At 43.5% G+C, this 26,252-nt stretch overlaps 1 protein-coding gene across 7 annotated transcripts in view; it reads left to right on the top strand.

The window, feature by feature from the left end:
• VPS13B (vacuolar protein sorting 13 homolog B) overlaps window positions 1-26,252 on the top strand; it is a 3,181,000-nt gene that overhangs the window by 62,201 nt on the left and 3,092,547 nt on the right. For all 7 annotated transcript variants that reach the window (XM_078686964.1, XM_078686965.1, XM_078686963.1 and 4 more), the window contains exons 2-3: window positions 2,690-2,854; window positions 9,846-9,989. In XM_078686964.1, coding sequence (XP_078543090.1) covers window positions 2,708-2,854; window positions 9,846-9,989 — 291 coding nt within the window. In that variant the 5' untranslated portion in view covers window positions 2,690-2,707. The remainder of the gene's footprint in view (window positions 1-2,689; window positions 2,855-9,845; window positions 9,990-26,252) is intronic.

The following is a 26,252-nucleotide window of genomic DNA, read 5'->3' as shown; positions in this document are numbered from 1 at the left end:
TTTCGCATCTTACATAGCTCAAACTACTCCAGAGTGCTCTTGCATAAGATTGGAAGGGGTGACTACGCTTTGCTTGAGGGGCTGTGGTCAGGCAGATACTTTCTTCCACATACTCTGGGACTGCTCGATCATACAGACCTACTGGGAAGGAGTGGTGCAAAATATTGGCACGGGTGCACAGCCTGGTGACCCCACTAGACACGAAGTGGCTCCTACTGAATATCGAGAGCGAGACGGTGTGGCCTAGATACTAGAGGCTCTGCCTGGTGGTTGTCGTGGGGGGTCTCCAAAAGAAATGTGGCGCATGGATGGGGAACAGCTACATCCCCTCCCCACCATCCCCATCCCCCCCGGATCACAGATTGGGATTCTGACATGGATTGGTGTCAGCGGGCAGAAAAAGTGGTGTATCAGAGCAGGTGCTGCCCTTAGAAATGGGAGAAAACATGGGACAACTGGCGCACCTATCTGGGCTATTAAGACTGTTGGGGTGGATGTGGGAGGCGGCAAGGGGCCCATGCAATGTTGTGTTCCAATAACCTGCTTAAAGTGTAAACTGTACAAATGATTCAGCTATTGCAAGTTCTCTCCTGAGCTATGGCCAAATATGCGATAGCATGTCAAACCAGATGACATTTCGAGTCCTCCTCACATTTCCCCACATCTGGCTTCATCCCATTGCCTGTTCCCTTCATTACCTTAAGCTGCCAGTCATTAACAATTGAAATTGATTACCATTAATGTGTTTTGTAAATTGACAGTTTATTTTATTTGGTTCAATAAATATAACCAATTGTATGTTCAGGATTTAACCTATGGAAAACGATATCAATATTTGATTTGATTTGGTAATAGAGTCTCCTCTGTAAACGCATCTTTAGAGATTTGCGTGTTCTGTCGGTCATAGGTTTTTGGTTCATTACGTTTTTATTCAGTTTTCCTAATACAAGAACATCGCCTAGCACGGCTAAAATACCCCCCCCCCCACCTCCCTTATATCCTTTCTCCATAATCAGGACTAACTGTTTCATCTCTTGAAGTCCTCCTCCCAAATGTGGCATTACCGTTTCTGTAGTCACTACCTTGCTTCATATTGATCAGAGATTTGGTGTTGGTACAACAATTGCCTTTCTTTAAAGCCCTGATTGCCCTAGGGTATATGATTTCTGTGCATGCTTTCCCAAAGTAGGACAATAATAGCTCCCACAAGGCTATCTCCCTCACGTATAATAAACTGATGAATAAGTCACCTGATGCCCTTGCCTGTCTATTGGAGCATTCCGACGGAGACCTTGAGGGCCCGGAAGATGGTGAATGTCCTGATGCCTTGGCATCCCCTAAGGAGGTGGCCATAAGGTCCGCCTAGTGCAACAAAAAATGTGCACCAATGTTATTATGCATGCAGTACTATGGTACAGATTGGCATGGCAGCGAGTGCACTGTGCGCTAGACACTATGGCCAAATATGAACGTTTTCCTCATGATATGAAGTTGCCCAGTAATTCAGCGCTATTGAGAATCATTGGTTACTGATCTCCCCCGAATGGATCAGATATGGATGACATTAGGATTAATGGTTGGCCAATCGCAACATTGCGCGACTGTGCAGGGCGGTACTAGCACCACAACTGAATGACTGGAAGCGAGTCATAGATTGGTGCATGCTAGTGGAGAAAGAAGTCTCTGAAAGCAGGGGCTGCCCAAAGAAATGGACTAAAGTATGGCAGAATTGTAATACCTATCGATGTGAATTATGTCCTATGAACCGGACATGATGCCTTGTGCCAGGAGTACTTGAACTTCAATGCTGCCCTGTGAATTATTGATGGGAGGGTGGACGGACCGGGTTTTTTGGGAGATTGACGGGAAACTGATATTGGATGATGATGAATTGATGCTACAATGTGTAATGCTTACTGTCATTGTTGTATTGTTCGCTTTATTTGCAGTAAAAAGATCTTTAAAAAAAATACTAGGACCCCCATCTATATGGAGGAGCTTTTGTTGCCATTTACGCAGTGGGTGTTTCTTTTCAGGCTTACGATGTACCTCAAACTTGGTACCAAATGTGAAGCTGTGGAGTGAATGCCACACCTCTCGTCCCTTTTATTCTTCTCTGCCACATTTGTTCATGCCACTCACTACTAAGAATCTCTTTATGTATATGTGATTATTGCTCGGCTTCGAGGAAATAGTTTTCATTTGTTGCTTACTTGACAATTGGTCTATTTTATGAGAGATATGTTGATTATTATTAAATATTATAGGCAAATCATTTCTGTAAAACCTGATAATTTGTCGCTATTTTAGGTTCATAAACAGAAGATTCATGCTATATCGTAAAACGTTAAAAAATATAATGTTGAGGTTTTCGAGTGAAACATTTCTCATATAACTCCATATACTGTTAATTGCTTGAGGTATGTCAGTTCTTCATGGGTAATAGTCCTCCACCTGCTCGGTGTTCCTATTGTCGCATCTAAATGTACCAATTAAGATGAATTTGAATAGAAAAAGCCTCAGGTTTTTACATATACAACCCTTTCTACTGTGTCTGCATTTCGGCCTATGTCCTAAGGAACTGGTACATTAACAAACCTGTTTTAACACTACTATGACCTCATTTTGTGCCTGGAGGAGAGAAGATTGTGTAATGAGTGGATTATTAATCTGTTATATTCCTGCACAGGTCTGTAACTCTGCCAAGATGCTGGAGTCTTACGTGACTCCCATTTTGATGAGCTATGTGAATCGCTACATCAAAAATCTGAAGCCGTCCGATTTGCAGCTGTCACTCTGGGGAGGAGATGTGGTTCTCAGCAAACTTGAATTGAAACTTGAAGTGTTAGAACAGGTAAGTGAGTATTTTCTATTGAACCACATTGTATTTCTGGTCACACCTGTGGTGGGCAGTCTATTTATGTTCAATCTTGAAAGTAGTACAATGTCTGTTCTAAGACTGTTACTTTATTAAGAATATGTGGCATGTTTAAGGATCCACGACGACCAACCAGATCTTGGACTTCTTACAGAATCCAATTAAGTTCATAACCTGCAGCCAGGCAGGTGGAAGTGAGTTCCAGAAATGTATCCTGTATGAAAAAGAATCCCTACCCATGCCGTGCTTACAGTATTGTGGGATTCTAAGAAGTTTGAAGGAGATGGAGCATAGGGTGTGGGCTGTTTGTAGACCATGATTCCATTGCAATGATGTATAAGGACGTAGTGAAGTGCTTATTAATATTTCCTGGACCTTATGCAGCAGGTGCAGGAGGAGGTGTCTCAAAGATTTGAAATGTAAAGTGCCAGCCTTCATCACTTATTCAGCCTCAGATTCCATAGTTCTTGTTAGGTCTAAGAGGAGTACGTTTACGTTTTAACTACTAGAACAGCTTGAAAACTGAATGTTAGAGTGTCTCAATCCAGAATGTCTTATTTTGGTTAATTTAGTTTGAGGAAATATTTATTATGTAATGCTTTTCATTACATGTGTGCCCCCAAAGTGCTTCTGGATTGTTGTGTAAGTAGCTAGTCTTTATGTATCTTTGTATATCACTTCATAGCCCTAACAAGATCACTTATTGCTCCTCTGATTTACATGGAGCACCTGGTCATCCTATGAACATTCTTGAAAGAGTGTTGGTTGTAGTGTGGCCTAAATGGAAATAGTTTGTGTTTTGAAGAGGTGCGAAGGTGTATAATCATGAGGAGTGGTGGTGTTTGTAAGATTGGGCACAGCCATGCACTCCAGTTGTTGCCATATTTGCATGGACAGTGTTCTAATTAGACGTGGCGATCAATTGTTTTGGTGTGGAGAGCAGAGAAGGTATTACAGAAGCCACTTCCAGTGATGAAGAAAAACAAAGGCACACAACCTTAATGTCATATCCACCGTGCAGTACTGCAAAGCCTAACCTATTGGGAAAGTGATCAGATATCAGTTTATAGTGTCTTAATATGTCATGGGGTGATAATGTTGAGACCCGCTGGCAGCGCAGCCACCTGGAAGTGACATGTGTAGCCTATTTAATGAGTAAAAGGGCGATTTTGGATGGTAAGAACATATTTTGTGGCACTTTAAGCACCTGAAAACCCCTGGATGTGTGGTGAGCGGAGAAGGATTTGAGAGAAAAGCCAAGTTGCTTATCTGATTAAAATTCTAGGTGGTGCTGAATAGACTTATTGTCTTAGGTATGGTGTTCCATAGTTGGCACGTCTATACTGAGAATCTGCAAACTAGAACTACAGAAAAACCACATACGCAAGTTTTACCTGAAAAGGATAGGTGCAATGCCATTCTTGATCTAATTTTCCTCCTTTGGGTGTAGGGCCCGAATTTGTACTTGACAAAAAATGCTATATTACTATGGATTGCCTGTTAAGCTGTCCATAGTGATTTGGAAAATATTATTTTTACCATAAGTAACCAGTGCAGGACCTTCGGGGCAAGAGTAATATGGTTGAGACAAAAATTTGTCTGGTAGCTGCATTCTGTATTCGTTGGAGTTTGGTGAATACAAGTTTTGTATGCCAGATGTGGAGTCACCAAAGCACAACAGCACTAGTGCCATTATGGACTGGACCCTATGGATATAACCCAAGAGAGACCATTGTAATGTTTGCATATTGTTGATGGTGCTTGTCGTCACGTTGTTTAATTGGCTTTTGAGTCAAAGTTTGTAGTCCTTAATCACACCTAGATCCTTTACTTCAGTCCATGTGGTGGGGGGAGTACTAAGCCGGGCATTAGTGGAGTCATAAGTTCCTTATTTGTTCACAGGTGAGACTTTTATTGTTTGAAGTGTTTAGGTTCAGATTTCGAAGCACCCAAGTGTCTACTACATGCAGGCATTTGAAGAGTCCAGATGTCTGCAGGTCTGACCGTTTTCACAGTTTTAGAATAATCTGTGTATCATCTGCATAGATGTAACAGGTAAAATTGTAATATTTGAAAAGCGCAAGACGTGGTAACAGATGTATAGTAAAGAGAAATGGGAAATGTATGGGTCTTGGGGAAGCTACCTTTTGGAAGCATGGTGCTAAGAAAAATACAGGCAAGGTCACAATTTATATTGTGTGAGGTATGACTTGATCCATTTCAGGGTGCTGCCTTAAATTCCTCTATCATTTAGCCTTTGGGGTAGTAGTTGGTGATCTACAGTGTCAACGCTGCTGAGAGGTCAGGTAGGAGTGGAGCAACTCCTTTGAAGTTTACTGTGCTCTTCACATTATCCCAGATTGAAATTAATATTGATTTAGTGCCTTTGGCAGGCTGAAAACCTATCTCTTTATCAGAGAGTAGGTTATTTTGCCCAAGGGAATCTGTGATCTGAATTAACATTATTTTTTTAATTAACTAAGCAGAAATGGCATGTTAGATAACACTTTGCAGTTTGTTGAGTCCTTCGTTGTCCAGGGCTGGCTTTCTGAAGGCTGTTTTTATTCACTGGTGGATTCCCTGGTTGATTTGTTAATGATTGCTCTTGTCTGTATGGCCGCAGTGGAAGCTTGGAGAATGTTCTTGGATTTATTTGATGGGCACAGTTAATCAGGTGATTCAGCTGTGTCATAGCTTTAATTGCTTCAGTGGTTTCTTTTAAGGGGAGTAGATTGAAAGAATAGATATTTGGATGTGTGTTATTACAGACATATCGATTGACCGTGAGATGTAGTTATGGACCCCCTCAGTTATGAATTGGCTCACACGACCATCGCCATTTTTAGAAAAGTGTTTTATCATTGAATTGCCGATGTAGTAGGGAAGACTGCTGCAGAAATTACTAATTTTTAAGATTTCCTTGATCAGATACGTGGGGTCCAGTATGTGTTTAGAGTAGTGAGCTTTATTGGTGTTTTTATTGGTTGCTTTGAAGGTTTTTTATTGTTGTTCCTAGGTTTCCTCATTCTGGTTATGTATTTTCTCCACTCTTTCAATACTACTTTTCCTCTTTTTGTAGAGTTGTGTCCAAGTTGATCGAGCTGGCTTTGTGGCCTGAATGCCGCTGCTGTGCAGCTTTAAGCGAGCCACGTTGTGAACCGTTTCTGTGAGCCAGAAGTGACATTCCTTGACTCACAATTAAACTTGGCATTTGAGGACAGCATATCATCTAGGACTGAATATTGTCCACATTGTGATAACATTTTAGGTTCCTCCTCTGACAAGTTACCGTAAACTTTTGGCACACAAAATGCCTATACTATGCTTCGTTTTTCACAACTGTGATAATTTGTGTGGACCAGAACGGACAAACGAAACCACAGTGACTGACAGAATAACGTTGATGATTTAACAGCACAAACCTGACTAAACATGAGCAGGCTTTAACACCTTCTTGCCTCCACCACTTCTAGTTAAATGTGAATAGAACTGGTGCTCAAAAACAGTGATTGGCCAATTGTAAATCAAACTGGATGACCGCCCTTAGGGATGAGTAAATGTTTCTTTTTTCTGTGACCATGAGCTGGTGAAAGTGGTCCCCCATTTTTTTCTGATACTTTGTCCTTGTACAGAAGGGGTTTCCAATGAGAGGGCAAAGATGAGAATATTTGAAATGTGACATTTTGATTTTATTAGGTGCTGCATGCAGTAAATGTGCATGGGCACCAGAAAATGTGCTTTCATGGAGCAGGACCAGATGACATGACAGTATTGCCACTTTCTGCTGGCCTAGCATGTTGGTCTGTTTCTGGAGCTTCTCGGCATTCATCTCTTCCACCACCTCAATGCTTTGCATTGACATTTGGTCAGCACCTAATATCTTGCGCGGGGCCCACCTTTGCATGCAGCTGTGCAGTCAGCAGAGCAGGCACATGAATCTCTCTCAACTCTATTTAACATCACTGGGCTCCTGCAGTTCACACAACTGCTATCCTTCCTTACACCAGCACATCTTTGTTAGAGGCGTAGAAAGGAGATGGTTGAGGGTGTTGGAGGAAGAAGGGAGATGGGTGCCAGCTTGATGCCCAATAGTATAGGTAAGAGAGCATGTTTTGACTAAGTGGCTTCCATATTTTGTTCTTTTGTTTCTCCAATTTGCTAGATCATCATGCAGTATCTGCATTCTTAAGTTAGTTACATAGAAAATGATTATTAACACATAGAAAAACATGATGGCAAGCTAAACTAATGTGGGTGTATGAGGACTTCATGTAATGGCTCAAAGAAGAGAGACAGTTTGAATGTGTTAAAAATCGCATGCCAGGAAAAGCAGATAGAACCGCCGTTTTATACCGCTGTTAAGTCAGTCTTGGAAAACGGAACAGATAAGAGCCACTTGAGGGACATAAGGAGTCTCTGTCAGATCCAAGCTAGAATGTTGATTTGGGCCCACCTCATGTTTCTGTCAAAGACCTCTTCTCTTTAGTTGGAGAGTGGAGGTGGAGGAGCAGGATATATTGGCAAACATCCATCCAGCTTTTCTTTGGGTGGTATTGGAGTAAATTTCCAAAAACTGTGCAGAGTACAAGAGCAACGCCTGAATTGTTCGTCACTTTGTAGTTGTCACTATTAATGTTGTTCACTATAGCCTGGACTGTTTTCCCAGTTTAGGTCAGTCATTTCCAGGGTGGCCTCCACCGAAGGTCTCCTCACTTTACAAGAGCCTCTCACTCAGCTTTCAACATGAAATCAAGTCTTTTGAAAACTCTTTGCCTTTTGTAGTGTATTCCTCCAGAGTGTTGCTTGTGTTAATTCATAAGCCTACCCTCCCAGAACCTATTGTTTAATTAAGTTCCCATTTAAGAGGCCTGCTTAGGACTGAGTCCATTCTTTAGATGAAGAATTGTTATTTCGAAGTAAAGTGTGAGGAATTAGTTCTCTTGTGAAGAAGTCTGAGCATTTATCAAAACCAAAATGTAAAGCAAATAGCATTTACCCAGAATTGTATTTTAAAATACTTGTTTGAAATGTTATTTTTGTTTCCAAGTATCACAAACAAAATTATCCAAATGTTTGCTAAGAATGTGTTGAAATTCATGGTACCTCACACATAGTAAATGCATATATCAGACCCAAGAATGTAATCGGCCAACACCGGAAAGAAATGTTAATGTCTTAAAATTATATATGAAAAAATTCCATTAATCTCTGAGGGAAGTAATGTTTAAATGCAATATGTATGCCGCAAACAAGGGAAACATGACGAGGTGAATATGAATTACAGTCAAATAAGTATGGTTAATCATAACACCTGTTGAATCTTGTCTTGTATCTGTACGTGCTGATGTTTGTAGAGTGCACAGCTAGCTCGAGAGCCGTGAAGCACTGAACAGGAAAAATTCAGTCATTCAATAAACTGACGGGTGAGGTCTACTTGCACCAATTGAATGTCACTGTTGCTATATTTATCTGATTGAAATATTTACCTCCTTAAGACATGGAAGAGGATATTACCTCGCAAACACAAGGAGATGATGGACAGAGCACTGAAACATTTCAGACACTCACCCCCAATCAGATCTGGGTTGAATCCATCATCGTTCTTCAGCTCATTTCGCCATCCCAGTTCAGGCCTAGCCATATGCAAATCAGTCTTGACCCTGTTCCTCACGGGAACAGCCCATCCCAAATTGCCAAGCCACATCTTCCCTGGATTGAAAACAAGCATCTGGGACCGGTTTCGGGGTAACACCCCTCTTCTGCCAGGCTAGCTTGAATCCAATGGCAAAGTGAGCAAGGGACCCACATCTGGGCCTACCCTGCCAACTTAGGGTGAACAAAGCAAATGCAAGGAGATGATGGACATTTAACTAAATCTACGCCTATCATCAGTCACAGATCTGGGTTGAATCCAGAGGATATTACCTCAACACCCCTCATAGACTACTGTCAGTCAAAATTATCAGTAACCATCGACCCAGTACGTCCTCTCTGTACATCGAAAGGAACCGCCGTCACTATGGGTCAGTTAAATTTTCAAAAAGTTTGATAGTCAGCCACCATTCATTTTTAAAAAAAACAAACTTCCAAAGCGCGAAGTAATTTGAGAAAAACTAAAAAAAAAAAACACACCCTGGAAATTTTCTCTGAGGATGTGTGTGAACGAGAGTGGCTTTCTTTTTTCTATCTATTTGGTGGTGACGGACAGGAAAACTTTACATTACATTGTCCACCTGAAATAGGACAGGTGGTGGTATGTCCATCCTCTAACGTCCCATCAAAGGTAGTTTTCCATAAACCTAGCCAACGGGTGCTGTATCAGTGGAAACTTAAGGTCCGCCCATTTCTATAGGAGGTAGGCGGACCAAGGGTTTGGTGGACAGGGAACTAACTCCATTGTGTTTTCCATGGAGTACACTGACCCCCAAATTCTAAATTGGGTCTTAAATCAATTTGATAAATTCAGATAAATGTTGCTGGTGCTCATTTCTGTAGTTATCTGCCTTATAAGTGAAAAGGTCATTTTGTTCTGTTACCCCTGTTTAGACTTGTTGGATTGATTTTTCACACTGTGTTTATTCATTTAAACATTTTTTATTGTAAAAAGGTTAGCTTTTGATAAATTGTTATTGTAGTGTATATTAAATTGTCTGACATTATGGCATGATACAACAAAAAGGATTCCATTTGATCCTGGGCACTAAATAGAAAAAATGATTCCATTTGACCCTGTCAAATGCCTGTTGACATGAATACACATGCCTGTTTCCACACTCTCAAATCAGTCTTTCAATGAAGCAAAATTCAGCCTTGCATCTTGATTGCTAAACGAGTCTCAGTCGTACTTACTTGTGGTACTTGGACTCTGATAACTTCTGAAGAAGGTAGAGCACGCTACTTCCACAGATGTAGGGCTGACCAGTTCTTTTAATATTTTGTTTCTCATGCTGATGTTTCTGTCCCTCAGGAGCTGAAGTTGCCATTTACGTTTCTAAGTGGACATATACATGAACTACGGATCCACGTACCATGGACTAAACTAGGATCTGAGCCAGTCGTCATCACCATTAATACAATGGAGTGTATCTTGAAACTGAAGGATGGGGCTCAGGTAAGAAAGAGAACTGTGCTAATAAGGTTTCATTTCGAAAAGGAAATCTGGTACTTAAATGGCTGGTTATTGAAGCACGGTGGCACTTTTTTTTAATGTCAGCACCTGTCTGTGTTTAGTATTTGAATATTGTCTGTCTGAAGTTCAAGTTTTCCCAGTGTGAGTATAATTCATTACCAGAGTTCCCCGTGTAGGTATACAAAGTCATGGTGTACTCAGTGGTGTTAATGCAAAAAGAGGCCCTCTTGAAACATTTGCCCAGATGCTCCTAAAATGTAACTTGTGATGGCCTCCTAGTAGATGTACAAAGGCCTTTGGGTGAGTAGGGGTCCGCAGAGGTTGCAGGGCCAATTTTGTATCTAAGTCAGCTTCTTTGATATGTTGTTTTTGGATGTATAAAAGGATAGCGTGGCCCTTTGTTGGGTGACGTCCCCCAGTCACAGCTAGATCCCAATAGAAGGGTTGTAGAATTCTTCACTGTTCAGAACAAATAAATAAATCCTCTGGATCCATTCAAAATTCCATGTTCCAGAATCTTTTATTTTTTATCATATTGTTTACAATGTTGTTCATAAATATATTCATGGCTTCCAGCCTTATACCCAGAAAATAATCATCCAATGCATTTCGGCTAATGGTTAGCCTTCATCAGGGACTGGGTTCTATGAATCAAAAAAATGTAATCACGTATTAGGATACATCAGAGTGCCTATGGGGTGAAATAATTACAGTTCATAAACCAAATAATCACTGTTTCCTAGGTACATCTATAGGCATTTATGCTTTGATTAATGAGGATACAACAGAGTCCACATCACATCGTAATAAGGAACAAAACGTCAGACAATTACTTTATCTTTCAAAAAGGGCTATCAATCAGAGACTACATGCGAGCACATTTACCCTTCTATTGGGATCTAGCTGTGACTGGGGGACGTCACCCAACCAAGGGCCACGCTATCCTTTTGTATATCAGTACTCCATGACGGAGAGTACACCCCAAAGCACGCAACAACAGATGAACCTAAGTTAATTCAGTGTGCAAGCGTGATACAAAACTGTGTTTTTGGATGTATGACATTACAACGTATGCTTTTACCACACATGCTTTTACATCGCAAGTTTTACAACGCATGCCTTTACAACGCATAGCGCTTTGGGGTGCTGGATAGTGAATAGTTTAATTTACTATTCCAACTCCAGTCCCCGTGGATAGTAGGGAAGGTGTTGGATAGTAAATTAAATCAATTCCCTATCCTAGAGCGCCCCCAAGCGCAATGCGTTATAATGGTTTGCGTTGTAAAAGTTGCGATGTAAAAGCACTGCGTGGTAAAAGTTGCGTTGTAAGTGATGTTTCCCGTTGTTTTTTCACTGGTTTTTTCTAGACAGTTCATGAGCATTAGTTGACAATTTTTCATTTGGATTTTACTTAACTCCTTCCATACTCATGACGAGCTCAGCTCGTTATGAGCATGGAAGGAGTGTGCTGATGACGAGCTGAGCTCGTCATGACCACACCCGTTTCTATTGACCTTCAGCACAGCAGGGGAATATCTCAAGCAGCCAAGGTGTAAAAAATAGTAGAATTAAACGTGCAGTCTGTAGTTGTTGTTAAAGACTTGGAGGAGGCAGGCAATAGATTCTTGGAAATAGATTAGTAACACTTGACAGGGCCTTCTTTTACTGACTCTACTTGACCCACTAGCAGCCATGCACTTACAATTATGTGATTATACTCAGAGCAGCCTAAAGTTGGAAATCTCAACATACCTGGCCTCCGGCCCTGACTTAAACGACTATGTCTGATGTGTCGACCAATGGATGCTGAGCAGCTACCTAAAATATAGCTAATCTAAAACCAAGAACATAACTTACAGGCAATGGAATAACTATGAGCCAACAAGTGTCTGGCCACAGGAACCCTGTCCACTGTTAGTGGCTTCAACTGAAGTGACAAACCTTAGAGCGACCTTAGACCTTAGCCTATCACTCATCCCCCAAAGAGAACCACTACACAAAAAGCATTTTCTACTTCTTGCAAACTACTTATTGCATTTTCCGAACCATATAACTTCCCACAGAAGCTGCGAGCTATCATTATCCTTGTCATATCGCTTCTATAGGCCCTGTTCCTGCTCCTTGAAGACTGCAAAGAATCCTATATGTGGCAGCAAACCAACTTTTACCTCTTTACCTACATGCCACCAGCCTACCAAGAACTCCACTGACTTCCAGGCTCTCTGCTTTCAAGGCATTTAAAGCCTCCACAGACATCAGTTGCAAGAGGCGAGCCTTTATCTACGTGAAACAAAGAATCTGAACGGAACTCTGCATTCTAGTTTGACACCCTTGTGGGTTCTTACCCACGAGAAGCAACTGTGCTATTGCCCTCCTCCATACAAGCAACTAAATTACGGAACCCTCTCCCAAGACACTAAGACACGAAATAGTCAAGACCACCAGAAATTTAGGAAGGCATTAAAAATCATGTTCTTTCCAAGAAGACAACGGACTGCGCCAACAAGCAGACAGACTCTCCACCAACACACATTCAACACCAGAACAACTTCCTTGAGTATGTTCCGCTGCTTTTCACACACTTCCAGGCAAACCCAAATGCCTTATAAGCTTAGTTGTCCTATGTATCACTCTGTTTCACTCCACTAAACAGAGGCTCAGTGATATAAACCGAATAAGAGCATACCTCTGGTCACCCGCACACCACTCAAGCTAACTACAAACCCACACTCTGTCCGCCAAGCACATCCTACCCCTCCTCAAAGTGCTTCAGCCCCTTGTCGGGGTTATAAAGGGATATTTAAATGCATCGACAATGCAACAGAGCTCAGTGTTGTAGCTCTGCACCATGTGACCATCGAAGATTATATTGTGGGCTCTGTCCATGTGATAAACCTCAGAAATGTGATGTGTGTTCCACATTTAGAGCAAAGTGTTGTTCCATCCTCGAACATTGCTTACTGTGTAACACTTCAGTTTCCGATTGGAGGAGTTGCCAGATTAAAATAGTTTTTGCAGGATTTGGCAGGCTCGTTCTTGCTTGATATGCCCTTTGCTGCTATATAAGGAGAAAGGTCTTCAACAGAAATAGGCAAATTGAATGAATTGCTCTCCTGAAAATATTGCCACGTGATAGCTACTAGCCTCTCCTAATCTTGCTTGCTTCTTGTCATTTGGGAGCAGTATTCCCAAATGTCATAATTGCATCCACATAAACACGGGTAAGATTTATTATGTGTAATATATAAATGAGCTGCAAAGCAAATTTTCCTATCAGGGGAATTTGGAGAACTCGTATTTTGGGGAGAGAAAACCTGGACCTGGTTATACCTCCCATAAAGCTTTCCATATTAGCAAAATATGCAGACTCTAAGTATTTTTGTGAATGAGGATGTGGATGTTTCAAGGCCAGATGTCTCAGAAGAAACACGGTTCAGAAGATGCCAATTATGCTTAATTAAGGCGGCAGCAGGAAAAAGATGTGCAACACACGAGCCTGCAACCCAGAACTAACATTCTGTATTGGACCGTGCACGCGGCTACTGCTTGTATGATCAGATTTCCTGCCTCCTTGCAATTTGAAACGTGAATTTTGCTGCGCATGCAGCACGAGGTCAAATGTCGCCAACGTAAAGTTCCTTCAAAACAAGTATTTGTTACAGATGTTTGGGATTCGGGGGCAAGGAAGGGTTTTTTAGCAATTGCATTTGACGTTTGGACAAATTATCCCGTGGTATGCGCACACCCCTGGAGAGCGGCCTCTGGAGCGGGGCCAGTGGTGGGCTTTATGGAGCTCTCTCCCCCCGGCCTCCTTAGCTGTGTTGATTTCTACTCATTTTTTTGCTCGATTTCTTTTCTTGTAACTTAGTAATGGCTTCTGTTGGGAATCCCTAAAGTTCGTTGGAACAGGAAACCCATAATTGTGGTTTGTTGGATTTTCTCCATCAACTCTTCAGGAATCCTAACGGGATTTTCGTTGTAGAAGCTTCCACTGACAATTGCGTGGGCTACTATTTTGTAATTTACTTCCTAAAGAAAAGCACTTTTAGTAATTGTACCCACTGCATTCGTTGTGTTGATTACGTATTTCTTATGGGATCTGAACTCAAACGGATAGGGTGTTTTTTTTTTGTTAGGACATGCAATTGAATCGACATTGGAACCACAACGCACTCTGAAATACTACGTGGTTGTGTTTGGTGGTTAGAAGAATTAATGAGGGTCTGTTGTAACTGGCACTGGAAGTATTTCACCATATCATCCATCTTGTTTGCGCGGCAGGTTGAGGTTTTTAACGTGATGGGAAAGGGGAAAGCATCCAGGCCGACTGGGATGGAAACACATGACCGCATTTATCAGCGTTGGTCATTTTGAGTGCTGGTGGGGAAAGCGATGTGAGAAACTGGCGAAAGATGAAGGACATTCTATTATTTTTCGTAGCTGAATTCATTTTAAATTGGTGTGTGTTCAAGTATTTTCCTCACTTTCTAAAGTTTACTAATTCAAATATAAAACATGACTTTCAATTGTTGAAGCCAAACCCAATAATTGGGTTGTTTTAAAAAATAAAAAAAGAATTCCACGCTTTGAAATGGTTCGCCTCGCTTCACATAACTGCTTACAAGTGGTGTGTTAAATAAATAGATTTGCAATATTCCTGTTTTCAGTCTGTTGTCCACTTGCTCCTCAAAATATCAGTTTCTGAATCATTTCCACCCACATGTAACTATCTTCTGACTCGTCTCGTAATGCAGACATCAGGGTGGGCAAATTAAAAAAGCGTTGTTCTAAAAGTAGGAAATATACTGTTTATAGGATAATACATTCACTTATAATTAAAGTAGCTTTCAACATGTAGAGGTTCACAAAAATACCCAGAAGTAGTAATGGAAGTTGGTAGACTTTGCTTCCTGGGCACCAGGGCACTCTGGGGTTACGGTGCTCCAATCGCATCAACCGGAGTGTTCTCCGCTGGTGTCCTGGCACCTTAGTGCCAGTGGACCCAAAACTAGATAACCAAGTACTCCTCTCCAGCACTTGACTCTCTCAGGGCGGCGAGAAAGAACAGTTTAAGGCTTACTCAAGGAGGTGCGGTGGGGTTATACGTTCAGAATACAGTGCACACCGTACTACCAGCAGATAAAATCAGTCTAGTCAGTGCTTTACTTTTATAAAAGAAAAGTACTTTAATAGGCACAAAGAGACCTATACTACACATTAAACTAGGATAAAGAGTGAAACCAGATGTCTCTACAACCATCTGGGCCAGAATTCTGACCCCAAACAGTATTATAGCGCTTGACGCCAGGCACCATAAAAACACACTTAACACCTAGACACACAATTGGCATTACTTATTACAGACTATGTTGCGCAGGGTTGCTGTCATTCACTAGAACAATGATACCAATTGTTGTATTAAAATGATATAGTTTCAGCATATGATGTTAAGTCAAATGTTCTTGATCAACCCCATAACCCGCCACCCAAAGAAACAGAAGTGGCCTCCCATCCTTAGCGAGGACACGGCACAAATGGCATCAGGGATCTGATCACAGGTGACCGATGTCTTGGCACAGTTTACTGGAGTCAACTAGTCCAGTAGCCACTGACTAGCTGTAGGAAGGTAGTGACTGGCCAGAGTACCAGTACACTCTGAGACCCCCAGATGTCACAAAAAGAAAGGTGGGGGCCTGAACCACCGGACACCCTTAGCCAGCTACAGATTGTAACTGGAAGTTCCACACAATCTCCCACAACACAGGGGAGGGGTCTGGGCAATGTAATCTCACATGAAAGACCGGGGATCAAGCATCCGTGTCTCCCTCTATTGATGTGCTGCAAGCTTCCTTATCTTGAGCAGTGGTCTCCAATTTCCTTGTTTCAAGCACCAGCTCCACAAGCATCACAGTAACAGCTGGTTCTCTGGGCGATGCTGCAGCTTTTTGTCAAACTAGCAAACTCCTTTGCAGCATAATCCATCCATCACAGAAAAAACATCCTCAAGTTAACCCCTTCCAGGGGTGTGTAGAGACGCAGTGAGCTAGCCTCTTATCTTGCCTTTACACTTGGGCCATAAATGGCTTCCTCAGATGAATCCTGTGTAGGGTCACCTCTTCAGAATCATAGACCAATCTTAAACCCCAACTGATCGCTAAGGCCAGACTTTTCCCCCTCTGATTGATAGGCTGATACAATCAGAAGGTCTGCTACTTTTGAATCCTAGGTGCCCCTCCAAACCTGAGGCACTTTTGTGCCATGTTCACTACGTGTCCAAAACATGCAAAGGATGCCCTACTGTCTTACCTCGTACCAGCTCGGGCTACTGCCCAGAGAGGAATTTTAATTAACTCTAGACCAGGGGCAGCCTGACCACCACCCAACAGAAAGGGCCCCGCCTAGCAGAGTTAATGCAGCTAAACACATATAAGAGCGAGTATCTACCCCCAGACCACCAGGCTTTTCCAAGGAATAGGGAGGAGCACGGGGAGCTGGAATTTCCAGCAGAGCCACTCCTATTACACACAATTGCTCAACTCGCCATCCTTCTGCAGTACACCCACAGGATCTCAAACGCAAGTCAGGGAGGCAAAGGCAACACGACCACAGGCATGTTAGACTGCAGAGACTTGATCAGAGGGGTAGCTTGTAGCCCACCCTTCTTAGAATACAGAGATACCCTGACTATAGATATAAGGCTGCCACCACTGTCAGTCTACCACCACCTGGGAAGAGAGGGTAAATGCATGGCCCATTGAACTCAAAGGTAAGCTCTAGGGTCTCAATCCATGTAAACAGGAAGATCCTCAGTGGGCATGCATAGTTGTATTATTTTTCCTGAGGTAGGGATCTAGAAACGTTTAGGTGACTTCCTTTGAGATCAGCCCAAGGCAGGGGAAGCACATTTTCCAGAGACATGTAGAAGACTTCTTTCCCGATGGAAGTCTAACACAGTTGATTAATTTCCATAAGTATGCCTGTACATAAATTTCCACTTTATTTTTTTTGGTCTCTATCAGGAGAATATTTTTCATGGTGTAAAGCCTCTTCTTCCCCACATTTCCATGAATAGAAAATTTGCTAACATTCGTGCCAAGAATTTTCAATTCTATTAAGGACAGGAGGCGAGGATTATGCTTTCTCAATTCCTTTACTGAAACAGCAGCCAATCAGCACAGTAAAGAAAAAACCCATACTACATTACCCATAACCCTGGGTAACCATAGAGTCCACATAAGTATAAATAAGGAGATAGAGGTTACAACTTCCTCTTTCTTTGTCAATAACAGTAAGTAAAAAGTTCAGTAAGTAAAAAGTTCAACAGTAAGTTCCAGAGGCCAAGTCGTCCAACGGAGAGGTCATCATCAGGCAGAAGATACTGGAACCTCCCAGATCCAAAGGAACAGCAGAAGACCAACCAACAGGATAAATTCGGAACACCTCTCATTTAAGGTCGGAGCCTGAAAGGAGTAAGAACAAAGCCGTAAAGACTATTCCCCAAAACGGAAAAATAGAAACCACAACAGGGCGGGAAACAGTATATGCACAAATAGTATCATGATGCAGCAGAAATGTACAAGAACAATTCATCAAAATTAATGTACAAGGGTGGGATAATCCTCGCCTCCTGTCCTTAATAGAATTGAAAATTCTTGGCACGAATGTTAGCAAATTTTCTATTCTATGGCAGGACGGAGGCTCCGATTATGCTTGTTTAAAGCCCAGCCACCACAACAGATGCAACATCAACAATAGGTTTAAAATAAAAGGTCTTGAACACAGACTCAGATGACCAATCAGCAGCCTTCATGATGTCCTGAAGGCTGGCACCCATGGAAAAAGCTTTAGAAGCCATGGCTCCTCTAGCAGAACGAGCACCAAACAGAGAAGTGTCAATGCCCGCTTCCTGCATGAGCCAACGTAACTAACGTGCCAATGTTGCCGGAGTCACCGGCTTGAAAGGTTTCTGCAAAGCAATAAGCAATTGTCCCTGTAAATCATGCCTAAAAGGTGCAGTGCTTACCTCGTAATCTTTAATACATTGGACTACACACAATTGAGGGTTGTGGGGAAAAGAAGGGTAAGAAACGGAGGACGTATTACACTTAGTCCTTCTTGAAATAACAAAGGTAACACCTTCAGGGGAGAAAAAACGACCAGCGAGATCCAAAGCACGCACATCAGATACTCTTTTGCAAGAGACCAAACACAAAAGCATAGTTAGCTTGGCTGAAAGTTGTTTGCGCGTCAAGAGAGAGTTAGAAGGCCAGGCTGACAGAAAACGCAAAACAACTGAGACATCCCAAAGGGCAACATATTTGGGACAAGGAGGTTTTACCATCCGGACGCCCCGTAACAATTTAGATATCAAGGGATGTTCTCCCGCTGGTTTACCATCAACAGGCACATGGCCTGCAGAAATAGCAGAACGAAAGTTATTAACTGTTCTGTAAACTAGCCCAGAGGATGCTAGAGATGCCAGAAAATTAACGATTAAAGCGAGATCCGCTGAAACAGGATCCACCGACCGCTGTGAGCACCAATCACACCAGCGCTTCCAACTTGATGCATAACGCTTGCGTGTGTTGGGTGCCCAAGCCTCATTGATAAATCTGGTAGCGTCTCCCGATAAGCCTTGGACTTTCCAGCGTCCCCCGAAATTCTCCATGCCACCAGAAAGAGTTGGCCTGACAGCACCAGGGGGTGAGGATCGCGAAGAGGATCCAACAGCAGGTTCCACATGTGAGGAAGTAGAAGCGGCGTCGAGCAGCTCATCTCCAGAAGAACTGGAAACCACGCTTGAACCCTCCAAAGAGGGGTGATTAGAACAAGCTAAGCATCTTTTAGGTCCAGTCGAACCATCCAATCGCCTTCCTGAAGAGGGTCTCGCAGAAGATGAATGCCCTCCATCTTGAAGTGGCGGTAAACCACGCCGCCGTTGAATTCTTTCAAGTTGAGGACCAAACGAGATCCTCCCCCTTTTTTCTCCACGAGAAAAACATTGCTGACGAAGCCCTGGGGATGTGGAGACGTGAGAACGATGGCTCCTTTGGTCAAAAGAGAAGAGATTTCCGCGGAGATGAACTCCTGGTCTTGTCGGGAAAAAGCAAGGGGGCGAGGCCGAAGATTTTGGTGAGGGTGAGAGTAAAATTCTATTTTGTACCCTTGCACCGTCTCCAGTATCCAGGCATCGTTTGAGATCAAACGCCAATTGTGTAGAAAAAATTGAATCCTGCCCCCCCAAATTACAGTTGAAGCGAGAATCAAGCTCACCTGATGGGGAAGAATCCTGACGTCCTCCTTGACTTCCGGAGTATCCACCTTTGCCATATTGCCCTCTGCTTCTCTTAGAGGGGTAGAAAGATGACTTGTTGGAGGAGTATTGTTGTCCACCACGTTGGGACTTGTTCCCTCGCTGGGGATTATTGTCGGAACCACGGCCGGACGAACGTCCCCTTCATCCGGCCCTGCCAAAAACCGGGCGGAATGCCCGTCTCAAATTCGATTGGGCCTTGTCAAGGCCGCTGAAGGTGGAAACAAAATTTGTAAGCTCCTTCAGAAAAGGAGAGCCGAATAGTAAACCTTGGGCCAGAGGGCCCGACTCTGAGGAGGCCAAATCCGTAAGTCTTGGATCAAGCTTCATTAAGATGGAGCGACGGCGCTCAGTGGATAAGGCACAGTTGGCGTTTCCAAGCAAACAGACAGCCTGTTGAGACCAACCGACCAGCTCATCTGGGTCAATAAGGGTGCCAGACTCCTTAGCTTGATATCCCAAGTCCAGAATTTTAGTGAGTGGGCCCAAGAGATCTAAAAGTTTATCTTGGCACGTCCGCCAAGACCTATCCAAACCCTTGGTAGGGTCTTTGGAGTACTTCCGCATGTAAGTGACCATAGTAGGGTCAACATCAGGGGTGGATGCTAGCTTGTCTGCCAGATCTGGTCGTGGGCACTCGGAGCGCAAACGCGCCCTCACATCCTTGTCAAATGGATGACGGATGTGGGATTCTATGTATCGAGCCACCTCGGGGGAAGGCAACCAAGAAGAAGAGTGTGGGTGGATAATGTCAGAGAGGTTGAATGTTAACAATTGCGGAGATGTAGGTGCATCGACATAATGTTCTTTCTGCGATTTCTTGGAGGGGGGAGGCTTAATAGGCTCGGAGGAAGAAGAAGAGGATGTACCCTCATCCGTATCGGAAGGAGGATCTCAACGAGTGGACACTTTGCGCTTCTTTGCCGAAGTAGCAGAAAGGGTTTTAGCAAGTTTAGCAAAATGGGTGGTTTGTGGAGTTTTTGGCGACTTTTTGGAACGCCCAGAGGAAGGAGGCACCCATCCTTGCTGCGCAGCATAATCTGCAAGGTGTTTTTTCAGTGGCGCAATTGCTTGACAAAGCGCTTGACCCATAAAGCCATCAAATGATGCCGAGGTCTCCTCCTCCTCATAATATTCGTAACCTTCATCATCGTAGTATTCTGCCATGGCGACGATGTCTTCCAATAAATGCCCAATGAAGGTTAAAGTAAATTTACTAGCCAAATAGCCAAATTTTGGGGGAGTGGTACCCCTAGCGCAAGTCTTTTGAGCAACACAGGAAAAAAGCCCGTGAAAAAATAAGTAAATAATTAAATGTGGAGGGAGCAGACTTGCACCATTAATAATAAACAATTAATGCGATTTTTTTCCCACTCTAGGCAAAGCCTATTCAATATTTGTACAACCCCCCAACTCTGAACCTGTCAGAGGGCGTAAGGGAGCTCAAGAGGCAGCAAATTATGGGCGCGCTGTAACCAGCAGTCTCTCCGTCGAAGCCGAGGCAAAGACGGCGTCTCAAACCTACACGCCTGACAGGACGTGTAAACAAAGCCGTTGCGCATGCGCGAACAGCCGCTGCCAGATAGGAAGGGTGCGCGAGAAACGCGCGTCCTTCCAGCTCCGCTCCCGCTCCACAAAAAACTTGAAATAGAATAATATTCAAGTCGGGAGGTGCCGCACACGCTCCCCAAACACGGCACAGAAGCCGGTAAACCAATTAAGCCGCACCACAAAGCGCCGGAATAGAAGGCAGAAACGCGCACACAGCGTTACAACAATGAATTCGTTAAGCAATTGACAGTAATAATCAAGCAAACAAAGCGGTAAGTCAAATACGCCACAATAATGTAAGAGTAATGCAAAAAGCACTTAACTGGCTGCGAAGCAGCAAAGAAAGAGGAAGTTGTAACCTCTATCTCCTTATTTATACTTAAGTGGACTCTATGGTTACCCAGGGTTATGGGTAATGTAGTCTGGGTTTTTTCTTTACTGTGCTGATTGGCTGCTGTTTCAGTAAAGGAATTGAGAAAGCATAATCGGAGCCTCCGTCCTGCCATAGAATTAATGGGAATTTTCCCTTCCCACTCTACTGTGGAAACACACTTGGGGCCTGATTACAATCTTGACGGACAGGGTTACTCCATCACAAACGTGATGGTTATCCCGTCCGCCAAATTACAATTCTATTATATTCTATGGAACTTGTAATTTGGCGGACGGGATATCCATCACATTTGTGATGGAGTATCCTACCCGCCAAAATCGTAATCGGCCCCTTAACGCCTACCATTTTTGGAGAGGAGAATTACTTGTACTTCCAGAGTGGCACAGGCAGTGCAAAACATTTTCTTTAATAATTAGATTGCATTTTGCTTGTGAACCTTCACACTCCCCCCTCCCTCCCCCTCCCTCTTCTGACTGTGGCAAGTCCACCAAATTAGCTGATTTTATCCAGTCGAAATTTCGATCTAAAGTTGTTTATATTAGAGTATCCTGAGTCCATTAGTTTGTGAATATTGGCCTCTGGAAGGACTCCTGCAGATTTGTTTGTATAACTTAGCCAACTGTGAGTGTACAAGAACATTTTTGATTGAGTTGTTGAAATTCTTTAGGAAGATGATGGTACAATATTTTACATGGAGAAGGCTCAGTGCAGGCACAAACAGTGTGAATGATGTTCTTGCATAATTTCAAGGGGTTTGATTTTCAGAATATGTTATATTGATTTGTACAGTGCACTAATCACTCGAGAGGGTATCCAGGCTCTTGGGCAAGGTGTGTAGGTGTGTAGTCCTATGGTGCTTATGAAGAGCCAGGTCTTAAGTTTCTTGCGGAACTCAAGTGAGGAAGAGGCTCTGATGTCTTGAGGGAGGTTATTCCATGTCTTGGGTGATATGTAAGTGAGAGAACTCCAGTTTGCTTTTGCAGATGAGGGGGGGGGGGGGGTGTGTGAGAGTGAAACAGTATGTAGGTGTCTGGTGGGTTGGTAAAGGTGTACGCGACTGTTCAGGTACTCTGGTCCTTTATGGTATATTGCTTTGTATGTTTGTGTGAGAAGTTTGAATTGGCTGCGCTTGTCAATGGGGATCTTGTGAACCTTACTGAGGTGCGTGTGATGTGGGTGTGGCATGGGAGGTCGAGCATGAATCTTACAGCTGTGTTCTGGATGGTCTGGAGTTTGTGTAGGAGTTGTTTGGAGATTCCGGTGTAGAGAATTGCCGTAATCCAGCCTGTAGGTGATGAGTGCTTACGTGACGTCTGTCTGGTGTTCTGAGGCAACCATCTGAAGATCTTTTGCAGCATGCGCAGGATGGGGAGGCAGAAAGTGCACACTTTGTTGACTTGAGCCATCATGTTGAGCTTGCCGTCTAGGATGATCACTAGATTTCTTGCGTGGTCTGTGGATGTGGGTATTGGGGCTAGCTCTAACGGCAACCAGTTGGAATTCCATGGGGGGTCTTGTTGCTGAAGATCCATACTTCCGTGTGGTTGGACCTGAGCTTCAGACAGTTGGTTTGCATTCAGTCTGCTACCATGCACATACAGTTGGTGAAGTTGTTCTGCTGGTGTTTGTCTTATCCATCAGGGAGAGGATGTTGTGTGATCTGATGATGTTGGCAAATGGTGTCATGCAAATGTTGAAAAGTGTGGGGCTAAAGGATGATTCCTAGGGGACACCGCACATCAGCTTCCTAATGAAGGTGGCAGCCTGACCCTTTGGGTTATCCCTATGAGGAAGGAAAAGATCAATTTGAGAGCAGATCCTTGTATGCCAATCTCATGTAGTCTTCTCATTGCGATGTTGTGGGAGACAGTGACAAAGGCTTCAGAGAGGATGATTGCCGATGTTTCTCCACGATTCAGGATGTTCCAAATGTCGGTGGCCACGGTGAGTTCTGTTTCGGTGCTGTGGTTCTTTCTGAATTCTGATTGTATGTTGTCTAGATGATGGTGAAGTTCGAGGTGGGTTGTGAGTTGCTTGTTAATGGCCTTCTCAAACACTTGCGAGATGGGTCTGAAATTACCCAGATGATTCAGGTTGGCTGTGAGCTTTTTAAGGAGGACGTGCATTTCTGCAAGTTTTCATTCATCCGGGAAAGTGGCGGACTTTATGGAGGTGTTGATGATGTGGGTCAGGGTGGTGCTGGTTGGTAATGTTCCCAGATGTGGAATGTAGATGTGTTGGGGCCATGGGGCCGTTGAGGCCCCTAAGTGATGGTCCACATGATTTCTGCTGGGTTGTTTCTAGTGAGGGTTGTCCATTCAGTCAGGTGACCGTCTTGGTTGGCGGTGGGTGGGTTAGCGATGAGTTCTGTGGGGTTGGTGTGTGAAGTTGCAGTAGATGTTTGCGATTTTGCTGTGGAAGAAGTTGGATAGGTTGTGACAGTGTTGTGGGGAGGCAGCAGTTTTGTTGACAGTGGCTGAGGGCGAGGTGAAATCCTTTACAATCGAGAACTTTTCCTTGCAGCTGTTGGAGCTTCCTTCGTTGCAGTCTACTAGTACTTTTTAGGTCTCGCTTAGCGAAGCAGCGCATGCACTGCTAGCCTTGGCGAGACCTATTGTTGTCGGTTTGGTGGGTGAAGGGGGACAGCCTATGTGCACGCTCATAGCGTCTCTATCAGCTTGCCCCCGGACAGCAGATGGGCACCCACAGGACGTCTCTTTACTTTCGAGCGCTCCCACCACGCGCTTTCACTTTTGCGCCCTCAAGCTCACTGTGTCTCTATCAGCTTGCCCCCGACAGCAGATGGGCACGCGCACGGCGTCTCTTCACTTTCACTTAGCACAATCCAAATGTGTATGTTGTAAGTGCGTATGATGTACTTTGATGTTTAAAACGATTCAAGGGAGCGATGAGGAAGGGTGGCACTGGAAGGGTTCAATACCAGTTACATGGGTGCGTGCTTTCCGTAATACGTTTTGCTGTTTCCTAATAGTTATATGTATCTTTATGCTTATTTCTCTCAGCAGCCATTTCTTACACCGGGCTTGTATTGTTGCATTTGCATTTGTTTATTTCTTTAATTATTTTGGAGCGCGGTCCGCTGACTTTAGCTGTGGCGCTTGGTTTATGCGTGTGTTTTCCGAAACAAAGCTGTGGGCTGCGATAAGGCAATCAGGGAAGTTGGGCTTGTGCTCCCAGTGTGTCATAGCTGCAGAGGTCTTGTCCCTCAGTAACAGCAGCTGTGCAGTGATGCGGCAGAGGAATTAGTGTTTTTTTCTGGTCCCTGATGGGTGGTGGGATTGTTGTATAGTGGTAGAGCACGTTGCGCTAACCCAGTCACCGTTCCTGCCAACCGAGAGTTGGTGGTGGTGGTGGTGCAGGGGTGCCTCCACGAGCAGGGAGGACAGGATCAGGACAGTTCAGGATTTAGCACGGTCAAAATAAGAACTGCTGGTCCATATGATGTACTTTTATGTTTAAAACGATTCTGGGGAGCGATGAGGAAGGGTGGCACTGGAGGGGTTCGATACCAGTTGCATGGGTGCTTGCTTTCCAGTATTACGTTTTGTTGTTTCTTAATGGTTATATGTATCTTTATGCTTATTTCTCTCCGCAGCCATTTCTTCCATCAGGCTTGTATTGACCCCTGACTCTCTGTGAGTGTGTCTGTGTGTCTGTCTGATGGTGTGTATCTAGATGTGTGAGTCCGTGTGTGTCTGTGCATGTGTGATTGTATATGCGTGCCGTGTGGATCAGTGTGTTGGATGGTGTGTCTGGATCTATGAGTCTGTGTGTATGTGAGTCTGTGTGCCTGTGAGTCTGTGTGTGTTTGTGCCTGCGTATGCTTCTATGCTTGTTCTTTGCCCATGGTCAAGTGTGGATGACTTTGAGTACGAGTCTGTATGTGTACGTTTGTGTTTGTATGTTTTGACATGTGCATACGTGCTTGTGTATCTGTGTATTTCTTGGTGTATAAATGTGTACAAATAAGAACATATGGAGTTGTTTGTATATAGGATGTGTCTGTAAGTTGGTAAGTGGTGCATTTTTGCTGGTGCATGTATGTGTATGCGTCGGTGTGCCAATGTAGACCTGTGTCTTTATGCCTGTGCCGTCTGGTTGTATGTCTCTATATTTGTTTATACTTGCGTATGCAGCTCTTTCTTCGTGTGTTAATGGTTGTGTGTCAATGTGTATGTGCTTAGGCATGTGCCTGTGTATTTGTACAACTTTGTGTACATTGATGCTTGTGCATGTGTGCCTGTAAACATGCTTTCACAACAGTAAGTTTCAGGTGTGTGGGTATATATGTGTGCATGTTGTCATTTTCTGTATTTGTGGGCTTTCATTCCATGTGTACTTTTGTGCTTGTGTCTGTTGTGCCTCGAGTTACTTGTCTGTCTAAGTATAAAAGTATATCTGTTTACTCTTGTGTGGGTGGCAGTGCCTATGCGTGTGTGTACACCTGTGTGTATTTCTGTCTGTGTTTGTGTGTGTGGTCACGTGTCTGTGTGTATGGAATTTCTATGTAGATGTATTGGCGAGGTCTATTGTCGTCGACTTGGTTGCCGAAAGGGGACAGGAGATGTGCACTTGCCCGGACAGCCGATGTGCACGCAACGCAATGCAATAGGTTTCGCATTTATGCGAGTTTAAGCTATTGGCATTATAAATGACAATGCCTTTTATATATGTTTAAAAAAACTAAATATAAATAAAATGCATTGTCATTACAATGCCAATAGCTCAAACCTGCTTAAATGCGAGATCTATTGCATTGCAAATGCTTGTTTCATGGTGTCTCTAATTTACTGGTGATAGCATCTGAGTGCAGCCTTGAAGGTAGTTCTGTCTGTGGTGTTGTGGCTGGCTCTCCGTTTCCTTTTTTTCTGTTTACAGTGTAGTTTGGAGTCTCAGGGGTCTTCTGTGTACCTAATGGCCTGCTCGTATGATCTACTATGCTTGTTGGGTTTGCTGGGTGCCAGGG

This window comes from Lissotriton helveticus, chromosome 4_1 (genome assembly GCF_964261635.1).
Source record: "Lissotriton helveticus chromosome 4_1, aLisHel1.1, whole genome shotgun sequence".
In the NCBI taxonomy this organism is placed as follows: Eukaryota; Metazoa; Chordata; class Amphibia; order Caudata; family Salamandridae; genus Lissotriton; species Lissotriton helveticus.
The sequence above is the reverse complement of the archived record's forward strand: the minus strand, read 5'-3'. Positions and strand labels throughout refer to the sequence as shown.